The 20,342-nt window shown below is 39.1% G+C and overlaps 1 protein-coding gene across 3 annotated transcripts in view; it reads right to left on the reverse strand.

Annotated features, from left to right (window-relative positions):
- Positions 1-20,342, reverse strand: part of LOC109877366 (contactin-4-like) — a 219,870-nt gene that overhangs the window by 105,600 nt on the left and 93,928 nt on the right. For all 3 annotated transcript variants that reach the window (XM_031791209.1, XM_031791254.1, XM_031791153.1), the window contains exons 4-5: positions 19,773-19,948; positions 7,637-7,732 (exon numbers count right to left, since the gene is read on the reverse strand). In XM_031791209.1, the coding sequence (XP_031647069.1) occupies positions 7,637-7,732; positions 19,773-19,948 (272 nt within the window). The remainder of the gene's footprint in view (positions 1-7,636; positions 7,733-19,772; positions 19,949-20,342) is intronic.

The following is a 20,342-nucleotide window of genomic DNA, read 5'->3' on the forward strand; positions in this document are numbered from 1 at the left end:
TCCAACCAAAGACTGGCCAAGCTCGTGTTTCTAAAAGTTAATTCAAAGGCACTGTAGAATGACTATATAGCCTAATAAAGCATTTTTTGTTTCATTACTATTTAACTCTAGGTAATTATTTAGAAATGTTTATGCAAATGTACATTTCATTTTGTACAGCCTAAATGTGAAATGCATAGGTATGTTGTTTAAGTGCTGTTTTTGATGTGTTGTTGAAATGATGAACTGTTCCACCAACCTGAGCACTCTTGCCAACCTGTAGCATTTAATGCTTCATGATTGATTTACTAAATGGCAGGCTATAGCCTTAAAATAATAAAAATATAGCGTAAATAATACCTTTTCCTTCTTAGGCTACCTGGCTTGTTCCTGACTGATTTAGAGTTAGCCTGTTGAAATGTTAAACTTCAATTGATAGTGATAGACACATGACCTCCCAAGCAAAGAACATTTTTGTCTCCTAGGCTATAGCAGGTTGTAGCGCAGCCTCAATGTCATAGAGACAAACCAAAGCTATCCCATATGTGTTGGAGTCTTTCCCCAGCATTTTTCAGATCGTTTCTAGCATTGAGGACTTAAGCGTCATTATACTGTAGATCTCGTTATATAATCAGGTTCAGAAATGTTTTTATAAATTAAAAAGGGATGGGTCTATGCTTTTAGTCATTTTCTTTAACAATGCCACAATACCCTCACATACCGCCTCAATTCGAGCCCTGGTTTTAACTTAACACACCGAGCCCTTCACTGACACATTAGCGGTCTGTGGGTAAAATCACTTGGGCAGCCAGAAACAAAATCCATATTACAACCTATGTGCTGTATTAATTGTGATTTTGCTCTATAACCTATTAGTTCATATGCCTTGCGACCGTGATATATAGGCTTGAAGGCCATGACAATAAGTAGTCACAGTGGCAGAATAAATTCAACCACACCTTTGTTTCATCACAACACCAGAGAGCAATCTCTGTCCAGTGAAGTCCACAAAGCATATTGCATGTAACAAACAGTTACATGACCTACAGCATGGTCAAGCAATTTTTGGACCACTAAACAACTATTGATTTAGAACCACTCAGAGTTACTGCAAGTCGTAAAGAAAAAAGGTGCTGCGTCCACTATTTCAGGACCATTTCAACTTCAACATTTCAACATCCTCAAATCACCTATGCTTAAGTCTAATACAGTGACAACTAAAATATACCAAAAATAATTTAGTCCTATAAACATGAGCTAAATATGATGTGGCTGTCCATGTTTCTGATTTTGTGTGCGTGTGCGTTCATGCAAGTAGAAAAACATGCTGAATACCCTACTTGTAGAGAAATGACAATGCCATCTTCCTCTCTTTCATGTTGATGAAACGGTCTGTCACTCTGTCATACAGTATACACTTTCATTTTTTGTTGGCTACCTGGCTGAAATGCTTGCTCGCCAGCCTAACTTAATTTCATGGGCAATGTTAGCTAGTTAACATTAGCCTTTTACATCTAGCTACATAGGCACTGTAGATGGATAGCCAAAGGTTGTTTTACGGCGCCCTATTGACGCAGCGGTCTAAGGCACTGCATCTCAGGGCTAGAGGCATCACTACAGACCCCGGTTTAATCTTTGGCGGTATCACAACCGACCGTGATCGGGAGTCCCATAGGGCGGCGCACAATTGGCCCAGCGTTATCCGGGTTAGGCCAGGGTTTGGCTGGTGTAGGCTGTCATTGTAAAATAAGAATTAGTTCTTAACTGACTTGCCTGGTTAAATAAAAATAAATAAAACATAAACATATTAAACGTCTATCCTCGCAGGCCAGGGGCACAATGTATGAACTATACGGTTGGATCAGAATTGCCGTTGTCCAAATCCCTATTTCCATCCATGGCTAATTTAGGAGTGCCAATTTTATCTAGCTAGCTAGCCACCGTAGGACAACAACACAACAAGATGCAAATGTAAAAGATGCGTGTCTTCTCGATGCGATTAGATAGGAGTGACACCAAATCCAAACTGGCTTCCATTGACACTTTGTTGGGGTGCGCCAGGACCATTCACAGCTGAGCTCACTCAGTTGAGCTCAATGCTGATTGGCTATTATTATCTACTTTTTTTATCAAGGGAGGCCAAATGCTATCTGGATTCCCTTGCATTCAATACTACCGCTGGCAACAATGTCATACTTTTTTTGGACCAGACAGCATGAGATAGACGACATCATTAAACTAGGACGGTGAATCTTTCTAATAAGTTTCGTTTTAATATTTTTAATAATTTCATTTTTGATCTGCTTCTTTAAAAAAATTTTTTTTAATAAAAACATAAATAAATTTAAAATGTAATGATATCATAAAATCGGCAGGATAAAAAGAAAACACATTGCTGTTGAACCAGCCTTCGTTATAGTAGGCCTAGGGGTAAGGGTAGTTACGGAGGCCTTGGGTTTTAACCATATCAAACGTAAAACAAGAAATTGTTACAGAAAAATATATTCTAAATACAAAGTGCATGGACACAAGTAGCCTACATCATGGAGGTTGTTTTATGTACATGCAGAACAGGAGCTGTATTTTATATATAGTTATTTATTTAACCTTTATTTAACTACATACATCAATGAGGTCGCTCTTGCTGCTGGTGAGTCCCTGATCCACCTCTACGCAGACGACACCATTCTGTATACTTCCGGCCCTTCTTTGGACACTGTGTTAACAACCCTCCAGGCAAGCTTCAATGCCATACAACTCTCCTTCCGTGGCCTCCAATTGCTCTTAAATACAAGTAAAACTAAATGCATGCTCTTCAACCGATCGCTACCTGCACCTACCCGCCTGTCCAACATCACTACTCTGGACGGCTCTGACTTAGAATACGCGGACAACTACAAATACTTAGGTGTCTGGTTAGATTGTAAACTCTCCTTCCAGACCCATATCAAACATCTCCAATCCAAAGTTAAATCTAGAATCGGCTTCCTATTTCGCAACAAAGCATCCTTCACTCATGCTGCCAAACATACCCTTGTAAAACTGACCATCCTACCAATCCTCGACTTTGGCGATGTCATTTACAAAATAGCCTCCAATACCCTACTCAACAAATTGGATGCAGTCTATCACAGTGCAATCCGTTTTATCACCAAAGCCCCATATACTACCCACCATTGCGACCTGTACGCTCTCGTTGGCTGGCCCTCGCTTCATACTCGTCGCCAAACCCACTGGCTCCATGTCATCTACAAGACCCTGCTAGGTAAAGTCCCCCCTTATCTCAGCTCGCTGGTCACCATAGTATCTCCCACCTGTAGCACACGCTCCAGCAGGTATATCTCTCTAGTCACCCCCAAAACCAATTCTTTCTTTGGCCGCCTCTCCTTCCAGTTCTCTGGAACGAACTACAAAAATCTCTGAAACTGGAAACACTTATCTCCCTCACTAGCTTTAAGCACCAACTGTCAGAGCAGCTCACAGATTACTGCACCTGTACATAGCCCACCTATAATTTAGCCCAAACAACTACCTCTTTCCCAACTGTATTTAATTTTTATTTATTTATTTATTTTGCTCCTTTGCACCCCATTATTTTTTATTTCTACTTTGCACATTCTTCCATTGCAAAACTACCATTCCAGTATTTTACTTGCTATATTGTATTTACTTTGCCATCATGGCCTTTTTTGCCTTTACCTCCCTTCTCACCTCATTTGCTCACATTGTATATAGACTTGTTTATACTGCATTATTGACTGTATGTTTGTTTTTACTCCATGTGTAACTCTGTGTCGTTTTATCTGTCGAACTGCTTTGCTTTATCTTGGCCCGGTCGCAATTGTAAATGAGAACTTGTTCTCAACTTGCCTACCTGGTTAAATAAAGGTAAAATAAAAAAATAAAATAAAATAAACTAGGCAAATATTCATATTCATATATTTACAATGACGGCCTACCAAAAGGCAAAAGGCCTCCTGCGGGGACGGGGGCTGGGATTAAAAATAAATATAAATGAAATAGAAATATAGGACAAAACACATCACGAGAAGAGAGACAACACAACATCACATAAAGAGAGACCTAAGATAACAACATAGCATGGCAGCAACACATGACAACACAGCATGGTACTGTAGCAACTCTACATGACAACAACATGGTACTATAGCAACACAACATGGCAGCAGCACAACATGGTAGCAGCACAAAACAGGGTACAAACATTATTGGGGACATACAACAGCACAAAGGGCACGAAGGTAGAGACAACTATACATCACGCAAAGCTCCACAACTGTCAGTAAGAGTGTCCATGATTGAGATTAAGAGATTGAGATAAAACTGTCCAGTTTTGAGTATTTATTGCAGCTCGTTCCAGTCGCTAGCTGCAGCGAACAGAAAAGACGAGCGACCCAAGGATGTGTGTGTGTGCTTCTGTCAAGCAAGTAGGCCTAGCTCTTATTTCCTGAATAGGAATAAATAGGCTTCAACACAAAGCCCTCTTGTTGTTAGTAGCCTAGTCTAAAATAAAGACTGTTTAAATCAATTAGGCCTTCTTGAATAGCCTACCTTCAACACCCATGTACTGTCCATCTCCACAGCTGCTGCTTCATACTTTTTACTTTTTTATTCATTTCACTTTTATTTAACCAGGTAGGCTAGTTGAGAACACCTTTATTTAACCAGGTAGGCTAGTTGAGAACACCTTTATTTAACCAGGTAGGCTAGTTGAGAACACCTTTATTTAACCAGGTAGGCTAGTTGAGAACAAGTTCTCATTTGCAACTGCGACCTGGCCAAGATAAAGCGTAGCAATTCGACACATACAACAACACAGAGTTACACATGGAATAAACAAAACATACAGTCAATAATACAGTAGAACAAAAGAAAACAAAAAGTCTATATACAGTGAGTGCAAATGAGGTAAGTTAAGGAAATAAATAGGCCATGGTGGCGAAGTAATTACAATATAGCAAACACTGGAATGGTAGATCGGCAGAAGATGAATGTGCAGGTAGAGATACTGGGGTGCAAAGGAGCAAAATAAATAAATAAATACCAGTATGGGGATGAGGTAGGTAAATAGATGGGCTGTTTACAGATAGGCTAAGTACAGGTGCAGTGATCTGTAAACTGCTCTGACAGCTGGTGCTTAAAGCTAGTGAGGGAGATGTGAGTCTCCAGCTTCAGAGATTTTTGCAATTCGTTCCAGTCATGGGCAGCAGAGAACTGGAAGGAAAGACCAAAGGAGGAATTGGCTTTGGGGGTGACCAGTGAGATATACCTGCTGGAGCACGTGCTACGAGTGGGTGCTGCTATGGTGAACAGTGAGCTGAGATAAGGCAGGGCTTTACGTAGCAGAGACAGATAGTAATGTAAGTTATATAAATAACTTGAATATGGCTTATTGTGAGGTCAATAGCGCTGATAAATAGCTTCATTGCTGGCAAAAAAACATATCGTTTTTATTCAAATCAATTCCAGCAGTAGCAAGCGCTCTATATCTCGTGCACAGATATTGCATTCTTTGGAGGAAGCCTGTGACATGTCTTCTTAGGCAGCACCAAGCATGGTCCTCCCCCATTTTTCTCCAGGTAACAATTTTGACTGCTGCCTTACTGTACTGTTTTTTTCACTGCAGGGCTAGTAAGTGAATTTATGACATCTGTGAGAGAGGTTTGAATGGGCGAGGCAAAGCTGGTGTTACATTTAATTGTTTCTCAAAGAGATGGGAGCCATCACATCTGATCCATCTGCCAAAACAAGACAGAATGTGCCAAGAGACAAAGGTGACAGCCAAAATGATAGCGCATAAGTGATTGGAAATATGTGGATACCCTATTTTTACAGATGTGTGCCTACAGTAGCAGTTAATGCTTATAGTCATAGCAAGAGAAAATGCACTGTCATTATAATGGTGTTACTGTGACAGAACACAGAAATATATAATTCCATGCCTTGTTTTAATTTCTACATGTTTTTTCTCACAGAAATATTCACATACACAAATAACAAGAAAACATTTTCTTTGTAAGTCTATTTGTCAAACTTTGTCATGTCGGCTGCACATTCATTTCAGATATTTCAGAAATATTGAGCGGGTACAAATGTTCAAAAGATAAATTCAATTTTTTAAAATTTTGAATCAATAGCTTTACACTTTATTTTCTTCAACAGCCAAAGCAAATTACTGTGAGTTGAAACTGTATTCAAAGTTCAGCCTTCACAACAATTGTTTTCTCATGTAGGAAGCTTCTGAATAAGTAACACCAGACACCATTTTCAGCTATAGGGAATACAAAGTTATCCTCTTCACCTCTGAGTATTATTCACTTCCTCAGAAGTGGTGAGAACTAAAGCAATTCATTTTCTCCTTTGACCTGTTAACAACTGATGAACATCTGTGTGACATCAAATAGAAAACACAACAGAAGCAACATGCTGTATGCTTCACCATGGAAACTAGACACAAATTCAATTTGCTTTTAAAAAGTAATGAATTACACTGTTTCATCATGTAAAGATATTCAGTAGAACTGAAAATTACAATTCTCAGTTCTGATGCGCTTATAGTGTGAAAGAAACTAACACCAACCAATGGTAATTTGATGAGAAAACATGTTTTGGATATGAAGCTAATAAAGTGCTTATAATTGAGAAACACTGTCAACACCAGTAATAAGCTGCAAATACACATTCTACTCTCTTAATGAATACAAGTAATCACACTGATATAGGAAATTATAAAATATAAATAATATATTCAACTTAGCAGACGCTTTTATCCAAAGTGACTTATAGTTATGCGTGCATACCACAGCTGGCTGGTAGCACCTTAATTGGGGAGGACAGGCTCATTGTAATGGCTGGAAGGGAATTAATGGAATGGTATCAAACACATGGTTTTAATATGTTTTAATACCATTCAATTCACTCTATTCCAGCCATTATTATGAGCAGTCCTCCCCTCACCACCCTCCTGTGGTGCTTACATTTTACGTAATCAAACTCACTATCCTGACGTTGCAAGTGCCATACTCTTCCAACTGAGCTACAGAGGACCATGGAAGGCACAGAGAGGGTGAGGCCTGAGAGGCACTCACATAAATCCAATAAATGAGGAGAAGGAGAGGTGGGACTTCAAGGCTGTTAGGGAGAGAAAACAGAACTCCCTAGAGAGAAGAATGGCTTGATCCCCCATGGTTAGCAGAAGAAGATAATGTTTGAGCTATAGTATCTATTGGATACCGGGAAAGATCTGTTGGAGATCACTTGGCCCCCCACAGAGGCTGGTGATGAGGGTGTTGGTTGAACTTAGTGAGCTATAGGCTAGTGGCACACAAATACCTGTCTCTCCAGAGGGCAGTTTGGCAAGCTAACACTTGCTGACGGTCTTAGAACCATGAGAAAGAGTAAGATAAGCAGCTGCAGGAGCCGAAAGCTGCAGAGAGGAGATGCCTGTCTGGAAACCCCACTCTCCATTTCTGATGCCTCAGCCTTCGACATTTCTTAAGACAGCTGTTTTAAAAGTTTAAATGTGTTCGAGAGAGAGAGAGAGAGAGAGAGAGAGAGAGAGATGGTATAGCCTGACAAGTGGGTGAAATAGCATTGCTCAGTTATCACTGCAAAGAGTCTGTGTTTGCTTTCTTACCTCCAGAGTGAGATGGGGGACCACACAACAGCACCACCCCCTGTCCCTCGCGAACTGACACTGAGTTTCTTCGGTGGGTCTTGAAGTTCCCCAAGTCTGAAAAACAATAGGCATTATGTAAATCAAAAGAAAGGAAAGACTGACTCTTTTATTCAAAATTGAAAATCTCATCTTTGATGCATCCAACTTATCGAAAGTAAACATTGGTCAGAAAGAAAAGTGGTGAGAAGTGTATTTAGCTGGAGATGAATAGTCACAATGGAGCATTGTCTTGTGCAGTAAGTATACACATTTGGGTGTGGGAAACAACCTTAAGCTGAAAAAAAGATAGCTTAATAGAAAATGAGTCAAGTAAAAGTGAAAGTAACCCAGTAAAATACTACTTGAGTAAATGTCTAAAAGTATCTGGTTTTAAGTGTACTTAAAACCTGTTGTGACTAGGGGGCAGTATTTTCATTTTTGGAAAAATAACGTTCCCAAAGTAAACGGGATATTTTGTCAGGACAAGATGCTAGAATATGCATATAATTGACAGCTAGAAAACACTCTAAAGTTTCCAAAACTGTAAAAATATTGTCTGAGAGTATAACAGAACTGATATTGCAGGCGAAAGCCTGAGAAAAATCCAATTCGGAGTGACTCATGTTTTGAATGCTCTGCGTTCCGATGTGTCCCTATTGAGCAGTGAATGGGCTATCAACCAGATGAATTTTTCTACGTATTCCCCAAGGTGTCTATATAGCATTGTGACGTAGTTTCACGCCTTTATGTTGAAGAATAAGCGTAAGCGGCTACATTGCGCAAGTGGTCACCTGATGGCTCTGAGAGTGATTCTTGCGTAAAATACAGAGGTAGCCATTTTTCCTCTCGCTCCTACTGAAAAACCAATTGTCCCGGTGGATATATTATCTAATAGATATTTGAAAAACACCTTGAGGATTGATTATAAACAACGTTTGCCATGTCTCTGTCGATATTATGGAGCTAATTTGGAATATTTTTCGCCGTTGTCGTGACCGCAATTTCCGGTCGATTTCTCAGCCAAACACGAAGAACAAACGGAGCTATTTCGCCTACAAAAATAATATTTTGGGAAAAAAGGAACATTTGCTATCTAACCGGGAGTCTCGTGAGTGAAAACATCCGAAGCTCATCAAAGGAAAAATATTTAATTTGATTGCTTTTCTGATTTTCGTGACCAAGTTACCTGCTGCTAGCTGGACATAATGCTATGCTAGGCTATCGATAAACTTACACAAATGCTTGTTGTGCTTTGGCTGTAAAGCATATTTTGAAAATCTGAGACGACAGGGTGATTTAACAAAAGGCTAAGCTGTGTTTCAATATGTTTCACTTGTGATTTTCATGAATAGGAATATTTTCTAGTAATATTTATGTCCGTTGCGTTATGCTAATTAGTGTCAGATGATGACAACGATCCCGTTCACGGGATGGGAGTTACAACAAATTAATGGAAAATTCCACCCAAAAACTATATTTTGGTATTTGTTATATTAGTCCATTATTGACATAGTACCCAAATGTTTTGCTCGTCAGCAATCAAGTTTTCAGGACATGTAACTTTCAAAATACAAAAATCATCCCCATATGATGCATTTTGCATCATATGATATTGTGTTTTGCGTCATACAGCAATGATGTCTGTATTTTCCTTTAATTTTCCTTTTAAGTACAGTCAAACTTGAGCCGAAGTACAAAGTGAAAGTACAAATTCCTTATATTAAGCAAACCAGACATAACGATTTCCTTTTTATTTGCGGACAGACAGAGCAAAGTCAGTATTATTTTTAGTGAGTCTGCCAGATCAGAGGCAGTAGGGAGGACAACGGGTTAAATTGATAGTTGCGTGAATTGGACTAAAATTCTGTCCTGCATGAGGAGGATGTAACAAGTACTTTTTGGTGTCAGGGAAAATGTATGTGAGCAAAAGTACATATGTTCTTTAGGAATGTAGTGGAGTAAAAGTAGAAGTTGTCAAAAATAAAAAAATATTTAAGTAGTACTTTAAAGTATTTTTACTTAAGTAATTTACACCACTGCTGTTTACTGCGGGAACCCAAGTCTCAATGTGAGAATATTGTCACCAATAATGCCAAGTGAACAGAAAGCTGATGAAAACTACCATTTGTCTAAAGATGGAAGCTAACATGTCTATCTTCCAAACATTATGAACACTGCACACAGTAAGCATTCTAAATTCACACGATTAAGGAATAACATCTTATCAAAAAACAGAATTTTAATGACTACATTAATCAATACAATTGAGGGAGAAAGAAAGGCGTGTCATTGGGCTGAAACCAAGTTTGATTTCATCAGAAAATCCCCAAACACAAAGAATAATCTATCTATGAAGCCACCCATTGCAGTAAAATGCATTTGTCTAGGGCAAAGCTGAACAGATTGAAACATTTCAGCCCTGTGAAAGCTTTTGCGTTGAGGATGATTATTACTGCTTCATGCAGTAAAAGTCATTCTTGTACTACATTTTAGATTTTTAATAGTTTCAAGTTTTAATTTCACATGCATACAGTGAAATGCCTTTTTTTGTAAACTCAAAACCCAACAATGCAATAATCAATTATAAGGTAATACTAGAAAAACAGACGGGAAATAAGACGAAAGGGTATCAAACAGTATATACAACACTGTGCAACCATATAGGAATCACTACCACATGTAATGTTATCACCACTAGATTAGATCATTGTAGCACGGCTGAGCCAGACGGAAAAATATCACAGCTGAGGCAGACGGCAAAATAACTGTGATCATGTAATTTTACATCTGAAATTATGAACTCATAGTCCACAAACATTAAAAAGTCGATATTGGACCCAAAGTGTTGTGGATAAAACCAATAAGGCCCAAATCAATATGGGGCTCCAGTAGGCAGAAAGTATTTTGCTTAGCCCAAGTCACACATGAAGGATTTTAATGGCTCCAGTGGTTATCAGGTTTCCATTGTGGGTTTTTTCATCACTCTTACTACCGCAAACATTACAAAGCAATTTCAAAATGGCTTAGAAACTAAAATTACCTTTTTATTGAAACTAATTTATGCTTGACAATTGATGGAAAACAATAACAGGTCACAACAGCTTCCTGCAATTCTCCCTGCTATTGTTGCCCAGCAGATCTGGGTAAAGGTAATTCGGGGAGCACAGAACAGTCTTCATGGATGAGTGTGTAGAGGAGTCTCGGGTGGGAGCTGGATAAATACATTGCAATAGGAACTTCTCAATGCCTTTCAAGAGGTTGTAAGCAGTGATTCAATTTGGAATAATGCCCCAGCTACCACAGACATGAAAGGAGCAGCTCCACAAAACAGATACATTAGTTTGGAGAAATAAAAGCTGCACAGACAGGTACTGTAGATATCTCACAAAGACAAAACAGCAGCGAGCTTGTGGACAAGTAACTTTTGAGTTAATTACCTCAATACAAGATAAAAAAAACTTGGTAATATTTTTTGTTGTTGTTGTAGTGTACTGAATGTTGCATTTTGTTTATATGTGATGACACAGTATTGATGAAATTAAGTTGAAATGACTTGTTTGAGTTGATTTAGTTTACCCAGAAACTGCATCAAGATCATTTGTCTTGGATTAAGATATTCTGATTTGTATCAAGCCTTTTATTACTGTAGGTCAAAATAAGCAAAATTATCTGGCGTCTTATCAAGGCCAATATTTTAGCTTGATACAAGTCAGAATATCTTAATACAAGACAAAGGCATTTTCAGGGTAAGCTAAATCAACAAAAAACAAGTAATTTTGACTGAATTATCTCGATACAAGATAAACAAAAATCTAGGTGAAGTCTACAGTAGGTAAGATTTTCATTTTTTGCAGTGTGGTAACTTACTGCAAGTGGCTAAAATGAAGCCTGTCTACATAAAAATGGCCAAATTTAGAAAGACAGCTGGTGACACAAAATACATTCATACTGTATCTTTCTACCACTGGGAACAAAGATACATTTATTTGATAACGGGTGCAGATTTAAGAGCACATATTGTTCCAATTGGATTAATTAACCTTAATTAACCTCTGTAATATGCTCCATATTGTCATGTCACCTCGAGCATCAATGCTGGAATGAAAGCTCTCTCTTTCCAGGGCGACTTGAAGGAAAGTCCTGAGCATCTCTCTAAGCAACCAACCAAACCTGCTTTCAAACTAGATTGCTGTTAGTTCTGCTCCAGGAGCAGATTTAAATGTAAAATTACTGGGCTCACTGATTTATTAAGAGGACTATAAGGTCAGCTAATATATGTCATACTGGTTATGGGACAAGTCGATTAGGAGGCAGGCTTTAATTATTTCTTCAAACATAAATCTCCTCTTAACCCAGGAACACACTTTTGCTAATAGCTATTTGAGACTCTTAAGCTCTATTAAGAAAAGCAATTCTTTGCAATTTCTCACAGATGAATGTGAGATTTGGCAATTAAGAGTCAATTAGCTATATGCATCTACCTCAGCAATTGAACTAATCTCTAAAAAAAGAGAGATGATTTTCTGATACCATTGAACCGCACACTGATAGAAATAAGTAGAAAGTTAATTCCATTTGTGAATAATTGATGTTGAATAGTATTCTGAACACATTTGTCTACATCCAAATTGGTTTCATGTGCTATGGCAGTTCAAATTGCACAATTAAATTCTAGACAGTTTTACAGGTAAAAGAGAATATGATATAAAACATGAATCTCTGACTGACTGACTGGGCTTATTGTCTGGAAGTGAACTCCTCATTTGGTAAGTCTAGACTCCTTGACTTTTCTCTATCAAAACACAGTTTTAATGAATGGCTTGCAGATGTCCCATACATGTGGGCCCATGGAGGTAATTCTTTGTCTATAGTGGTCCAATCTGGGAACCAGGGGATTGGTAACAAAAGGTTTGGAGTGACACTGCCACCCTCTTTCATCTCAACACAGGATGGGGTGCTAGATAAAAGCCCCAGAGAGCCTAGGAAATAGAGAGCCTGAAGGAACAAAGTGGACAAAAGCATTGGACATCTAAGGTGCTGAGTAAATTTTACAAAGTATATTTTTGGGCATTATTTAGGATAAAAGCCGTTGTAGTAACACGAAGCGGTACTGGGGCCACTTCACTGCCAGTGCAGGAGGCTATGTTTGATCATCCCGATAAAATACACATGCACACACCCATGTGCGCGCAACCCCCCCCCCACACACACACATAGAGAGAGAGATAATGATAGTGCTAAAATCAAACTGTGCCCCCTCCCGTCCTAAAATCAGAAGCAGAGCAAACAAACCATTGTTGCAAAAAGGTCCTGAAGATCCCAGCCAAAATACTTATTACAGAATGATACAGCCAATGCCTCAAGAAAAGCCTGTAAGGTCAGAGGGGACAGTGCTGGAGACTTGACCAAATGCATGCTCCTCTGAGCACACAGCTGTGCACATGGGCACTTTTTGTTCAAAAGAAAGCATGAAAGCATGCAGTCAGCCTTCAAGAGATATGCCTAATAATTTTCATCTCAGTCGCAATAAAAGAGGCAGGCCTTGTAAATGTTGGTATTGAACTACTCTTCCCACGATTTATTGAGAAATTAAGGTAAAGTAATATACACTGAGTGTACAAAACATTCGGAACCCCCTTCCCAATGTTGAGTTGCCCTCAGAACAGCCTCAATTCGTTGGGGCATGGACTCTACAAGGTGTCAAAATCATTCCACAGGGATGCTGGCCCATGTTTACTCCAATGCTTTCCACAGTTGTGTCAAGTTGGCTGGATGTCCTTTGGGTGGTGGACCATTCTTGATACACAGGAAACTGTTGAGCGTGAAAAGCCTAGCAGTGTTGCAGTTCTTGACACACTCAAACCGGTGCACCTGGCAGCTACTACCATACCCATTCAAAGGCACCTAAATATTTTGCCTTGCATATACATCCCCAATGGCACACATACACAAAACTTGCAAGTATGCATTTCGTTTCACAGGGGAGTTCATTTCGCTTGAAAGATAGATTCCTCTTTTCACGCTTATCTTACTGTAACTGGGGTTAACTGTAGCTGACATAACACCATAACGTAGGTTTAAAAAACGTAGGTTCAAATGTACAGTAATGAAAGTAATTTACTTTCATTTTGTTCTTATCATAGAAGAACCGTTTAAAGCCACAAAGGGGAGACAAGCACATGACATCTGATGCAATTGCATACAGTCTACGCAGGTAAAAAAGTTCTAAAGCCAGAATATAGCTGGTAGCTATTTACACTTAATTAACTCCGTTTACCGTACTCCCTCTATTCACATTATCACAACAGCTGGAGAGTAGTGTTCAGGAAATATTTGCATTTAAACGAGGGATTCATGTAAATCCTTCAGGAGTTACTGGAATTTTACACCATGTTTAGCAACTCTAGTAGGATTCTCAAATCTCTGGATGCGGGGGGCTCGTATAAAAGATGAAAAAACGGAAGTAAAAAAACAGCACATCTGTCTGCATAATTGCACATGCTCTGTGAGAGAAATACAGCTGTACTCTGTGAGTACAAACTAAAAACGACTGAGGACTGTATTGTGGCAAAATGTATACAGTATGTATAAAAATGTCTGCACTAACATAGTTTTAATCTAGACCCATATTTCCATATTCATTGACAACAAATACATCCCATAGCTTATTATTGGTAAATCTTTGGTCTAACTCTGTAGTCAAACAATAATACACTGTAGAACAATGTATCACATTGAAATCATGACCTTTGAAGTGGCACCTCTGTGACTCAGAAACATTGTATATACAAGCTATTCATCCATATGAATTATGGGTGTGCATCTTGTACATAATCACCGATAAAGAATCAATAGAAATAATAATCAAGGGAAGGCGGTATTGAGTGAGAGAGCGGCCCTCTAATCCATCAGTTAGCCATGCGTCAGGCAGCAGACAGGGCCAACTCCTCACTGGCAGCACCACCATCCATCACAAGTTCATGGGAGGAAGGGTAACGTCAGATAATTTGGAGCACTGCTACTCAGGGGGGTAACATTGACAATCCTGGAAAATATCTAGAGGAACAAAACTTTCTCCAACTGAAGACTATGTACATATACCTATTCAGAGTGCCGATTGTTGTTCATATTGAAATTCAAAAGCTGGGTGTTGGTTGGTTTTAATTCAAATCAAATCAAAATGTTATTGGTTGCGTACACATATTTTGCAGGTCTTATCACAGGTGTTGTGAAATGCTTATGTACCTAGCTCCAAAAGTGCAGTAAACAATACACATGGGGCATTACTAGAGAAAAAAGGATATCTAAGCAGTGGTGTAAAGTACTAGAGTAAAAATACTTTAAAGTACTACTTACGTAATTTTTTGGGGTATCTGTACTTGACTTAACTATTTATATTTTGGACTAATTGTACTTTAAATTCACTACATTCCTAAAGAAAATATTGTATAGGATTTTCCATTAATTTTCCCTAACAACACAAGGTACTCGTTACATTTTGAATGCTTAGCAGGACAGGAACCTATGACAATTGGGTACTTTTTCCACCACTGTATCTAAGCATGACTGCCAAATCTCTTACATGTAAGCAGACGCAGATGGTATAACACAGGGATGGGCAACTTTGATGTGGGTGGGGGCAACAAAAAATCTGAACTCATCATGACGGGCTCGCGGGTCTGCTTACCCAAATTCATGCCCACACATGCAGTCAGAGTCTAGCTTAGCCTTTTGGGGGACCTAAGGGAAAACAAATTCTGTCTTTTGCCATGGGGGTGTAGAGAAAATGTTGCAATTTTATAATTCTACAAATTTTGTCATGGGGCGGAGAGAAAAATGTGCAGTTTTACAGCTGATTTCCTGCAATTCTACATATTTTGCCATAGGGTGGAGAGAAATGTTTGCAGATTTTAATTTGATATTTGAGTGAGAGTCACTAATAAAATCAATGGTGTACCACCCATTTGGTAATTCACCCATGACTACTACAAGTTTAGATAGCTGGCTAGACTAACTTACCAATCTAAAAAATGGTAGTTGACATAGGCTAATTGAGTGACTCTCAGTGACTGACATAACAATTGAGAGAAAACTGCTGATGCACAACCAAATGTCAACTACCATGCATCTTCTGTATTCCATTCTAACTCTCAACAGTAAGTTGAGACCCCGACTGAGTTCCTAAAATTATTATTATTATTTTATATTTTGGGGGGGGAGGGAATTGATCCGTAGGCAGCTCTCCGTATAAGATATTCCATTTATTTCTGACAGCTCTTCCCCTGTCCCCACTGTCACTTCAAGTTCATAGACAGGGAAATGAGCAGATGGAAAACTAGCCATCAGTATAAACTAAAGTGAGCAACAGTTCCAACATCAGAGGATTTGTATCCACAGAGCAAACAGATGGAACATTACATCAACCAGGACAAGTCTATCCTGAGAGTGAGAGGTTGTGAGGAATAAATGACAAATCGCATGAATATTGAGACAGAATGAAATAAACATGACAGTTGTTGTACCAAATGGAAAAGGAGTGCTAGAGGGAGAATAACTATCCACAGTGTTGAAAGGGGCCGGGTGACATGGACATGATATACAGTACAGAGTTTGAGAGATTGCTATTAATTTATAAATAATGTAGAAAATCTTTCTTATCTATTGATTCTTGACATTCTTAAAATATTTGTACTTTTAGCCATTGAGACCTTGATAAACCCAAGGAAATGTATCACAACACCAACAAAGTATTGCAAAAATAAATCACAGTACACAAGAAACAAGATTAAGACACTATGCATGAGTTTTACTATCAATGCCTATTTAAATAAAACAATACTTTCTATACCCAGAACCCAATTACTGAAATAGGAGGCAGAGCTTGTTCTTCAGACAGCATCAGCGCGTCCATTATGACAATTATCTATTTCCTACAGATCTTACTGAAAAGGCTTTCGGTATCTATGCAATTAAAGCAAGCCAATTCAAGAGGAAAGGCAGAGAAAATCATATCTCCTTAAAGTACTTTGGGACCATTTGATGTTCACTGTTTTTTAATCCTTTTTACACTGAACAAAAATATAATGGCGACATGTAAAGAGTTGGACCCATGTTCATGAGCTGAAATAAAAGATCCCAGAAATGTTCCATATACGCACAAAAAGCTTATTTCTATCAATTCACCTGACAGGTGTGGCATATCAAGAAGCTGTTGAAACAGCATTATCCTTACACAGGTGCTCCTTGTGCTGGTTAATATAAAATTACACTAAAATGTGCAGTTAATTTCTCTACCATAAGCCTTCACCAACATTGTTGAGAGAATTTGGCAGTATGTCCAACCCGGCCTCACAACCGCAGACCATGTGTAACCACTCCATCCCAGGATGTCCGACTTCTTCACCTGTGGGATCATCTGAGACCAGCCACCTTAACAGCTGATGAAACTATTGGTACAAACTAAGAATTTATGCACAAACTGTTAGAAACCGTCTCAGGGAAGTTCATCTCTATGCTCGTCGTCCCCACCAGGGTCTTGACCTGACTGCAGTTCGGCGTCATAAACAACTTCTGTGAGCAAATGCTCACCTTTGATGGACACTGGCACACTGGAGAAGTCTTCTCTTCACAGGTGAATCCCGGTTTCATCTGTACCGGGCAGATGGCAGACAGCGTGTATGGTGTCACATGGGCGCGCGTTTTGCTGATGCCAACATTGTGAACAGAGCAGGCATAAGCTACGGACTACGAAAACAATTGCATTTTATCGATGGCATTTTGAATGCACAGAGATACTGTGATGAGATCATGAGGCTATTCGTTGTGCCATTCATCGGCACACTCGCCTAATGTTTCAGCATGACAATGCACGGCCCCATGTCGAAAGGATTTGTACACAATTCCTGGAAGCTGAAAATGTCCCAGTCCTTCCATGGCCTGCATACTCACCGGACATGTCACCCATTGAGCATGTTAGGGATGCTCTGGATCAATGTGTACAACAGCGTGTTCCAGTACACTCCAATATCCAGCAACTTCCCCCAGCCATTGAAGAGGAGTAGGACAACATTCCACACGCCACAATCAACAACCTGATCAACTTTATGAGAAGGAGATCTGCTGCGCTGCATGAGGCAAGTGGTGGTCACACCACATGATTTCTGATCCACGCACCTAGCTTTTTTAAAAGGTATCTGTGGCCAATAGATGCATATCTGTATTGCCAGTGAAGTGAAATCCATAGATTAGGGCCTAATGAATTCATTTAAATTGACTGATTTCCTGATATGAAGTGTAACTCAGTAAAATCTTAGAAATTGTTGCATGTTGTGTTTATATTTTTGTTCAGTGTATTATCTCAACTCTACGAGGTCAAGCTCCAGCAAATTCATCACAGAGAACATTTTCAAACACATAAATAGCCAACTTTCATTACGCTTCTCTGGAAGAAGATGGTATTGATTGATGCATACTGCCATCGAATGTATTTTAAGAGCATTATTTTAAGAGCTGACAGAATGTATTATTGATTGAGCTGAACTGGGCTGCACCACTTAAGAGCATTAAATATTGTATGCATGTTACAGTGAACAGATGGTTCAAATTTCACTGTGAAATACTATTCAAAGATTGAATCTGAATCAACATAAAACCATTTTCAAGGTCAAGAACAGACAACATGGAAACAGGTAAGAAATGAACTCATGGATTATTAATATGATGTATAGTATATTTGTCCTGCAGGCATAAAAGGGCCAAATCCATCAATAATCACTCATATCTAAAGTATTTATGAGATCAATAAACAGTGTATCAAATGTCCTCTTCTCCAATGGAATTAACTTAAAGTATCAATGCTTTCTGCTCTAATTTTACAATCAAATCTTTCAATGTTGACATGAACCACATATTCTAACAAATTGCAAGATACACTCTCTAATAATATCAACTGCCCTTTAAAGTATTGTCTTGAACCCACACCATTCAATCATCATGTGGAGTTATTTAAGCTATACCAAGAGTAATAAAGAAGACAGATGACAGTCACAGATGCAGGTCCTTACTATGTGACAACATCCCAAGACTTTAAGGTCAGGCCCGGACAATTGATGGAACTGTCACTGTTTCGCCTTATAGTGACAGTGGAGTTCCCTACAGAATCGGATTACTCTTGCTCCGGAGTGAGACTGGGCCCGGCCAGGGGGACAAAATAAATGGCCTGTGAGGGATGGGGCGGCCTTGTTCCCACCGTGGGGCATCAGAACTGAATCTGAAGAAGCCATCATTCACTTCACTGTCCATGTCGTCATTTTAGGATGTCCAATAACTGGAGAAGCAGCAAGGAGTATTGACTTCCTCTTACTCAAAAGGAAAACAGCTAAATTGAGACCGTAGTCTGTCAGTTATGTGCAGAAATTCTGCTATCTTTATTCACATTTGAGTCATTTAGCAGACATTCGTATCCAGAGTGACTTGCTGTAGTGAGTGCATACATTTTCGTACTAGTCCCACATGGGAATCAAACCCACAACCCTTGGTGTTGCAAGTTCCATGCTCTTCCAACAGCCACATGGGACCATTTATCCTCTTCTACTCAGGTCTGTCAGTTATAATGTCCAAGAAAAAGAATAATATAAATATATACTGCTTTATCTTATCTTTATCTTATTCTTCTATTCCCATTACTTTCACATGCTGAGAGAAGATGATTTCTGTTCGGTTTTTGTACTCACTATGACATTACGTTTGCTCAATATACTTTAACTGAACATCTTTGAAAGTATGTCCTGTATTATAAAGACAGTATGTGGTAGTGTAGGCATTTATCCTTATTTATTTTGAGTTGAAGCTTGAGGAAAGTGATGAAGAGGTATTTTTATGCGTTGGAGTTGTAGTTTCATATATTAGCTCTATCAGGATTAAGATCCTGAGTGTGGAGTCACAGCACTGGCAAATGCTGCTCCCCAAGGAGACGCTTCCATGTTGATTGCTTTATCAGACGGGACACAAGACACTATGACAAGTCCCACTGACATATCTTTTCTGTCACATGCCTTCACACTGCTGGCTAGTACAGTATGATCAGAGAGGGAATAAAAGATAGTTAGTGACTTACATGCAAAGGTTAGACTGGCCTCTCGGCTCACGATGGTCCCAAAAGAGTTGGAGGCGAGGCACTGATATGTTCCAGCATCTTGGTCTTTGTTTAAATGGCTGATTCGGAGGTTGCCTCCAGACAGGCTATAGTGTGAGCCTGATTTGGGAGTGATCGCGGTGCCATTCAGTTTCCACCTAAAAACAAAATGAAAAGCAGTCAGATCCAGGTCCACTATTAACTTCAATCTATTGTAGATCATGTACTGTACCTTTATGGAAATATGATATTCTGACAAAAACCTCAAAGAAGGCAAATGCTGATTTTACCTTAATTTGAGTAGTAAAGGATCAAGAGAGCCCTCAAACCATGCCCCACAGTATAGCGTTAATCTAAGTAGTGAACTACACTGACGGCCGGCACAACACAGAGCAGAAAAGACCTCACTCACCAAGAATACACAGCCTCAGTGGCCATCCATCTTGCTAGACACCAAGTCAAACAGCATAAAAATGCAGATTAATCATTACGCTGCAACAAATAAAAATAATGGCTAGCACACTGCATTCTGCACTTTTGCATTCTACACCA

This window comes from Oncorhynchus kisutch, linkage group LG1 (assembly GCF_002021735.2).
Source record: "Oncorhynchus kisutch isolate 150728-3 linkage group LG1, Okis_V2, whole genome shotgun sequence".
NCBI classification, from domain to species: domain Eukaryota; kingdom Metazoa; phylum Chordata; class Actinopteri; order Salmoniformes; family Salmonidae; genus Oncorhynchus; species Oncorhynchus kisutch.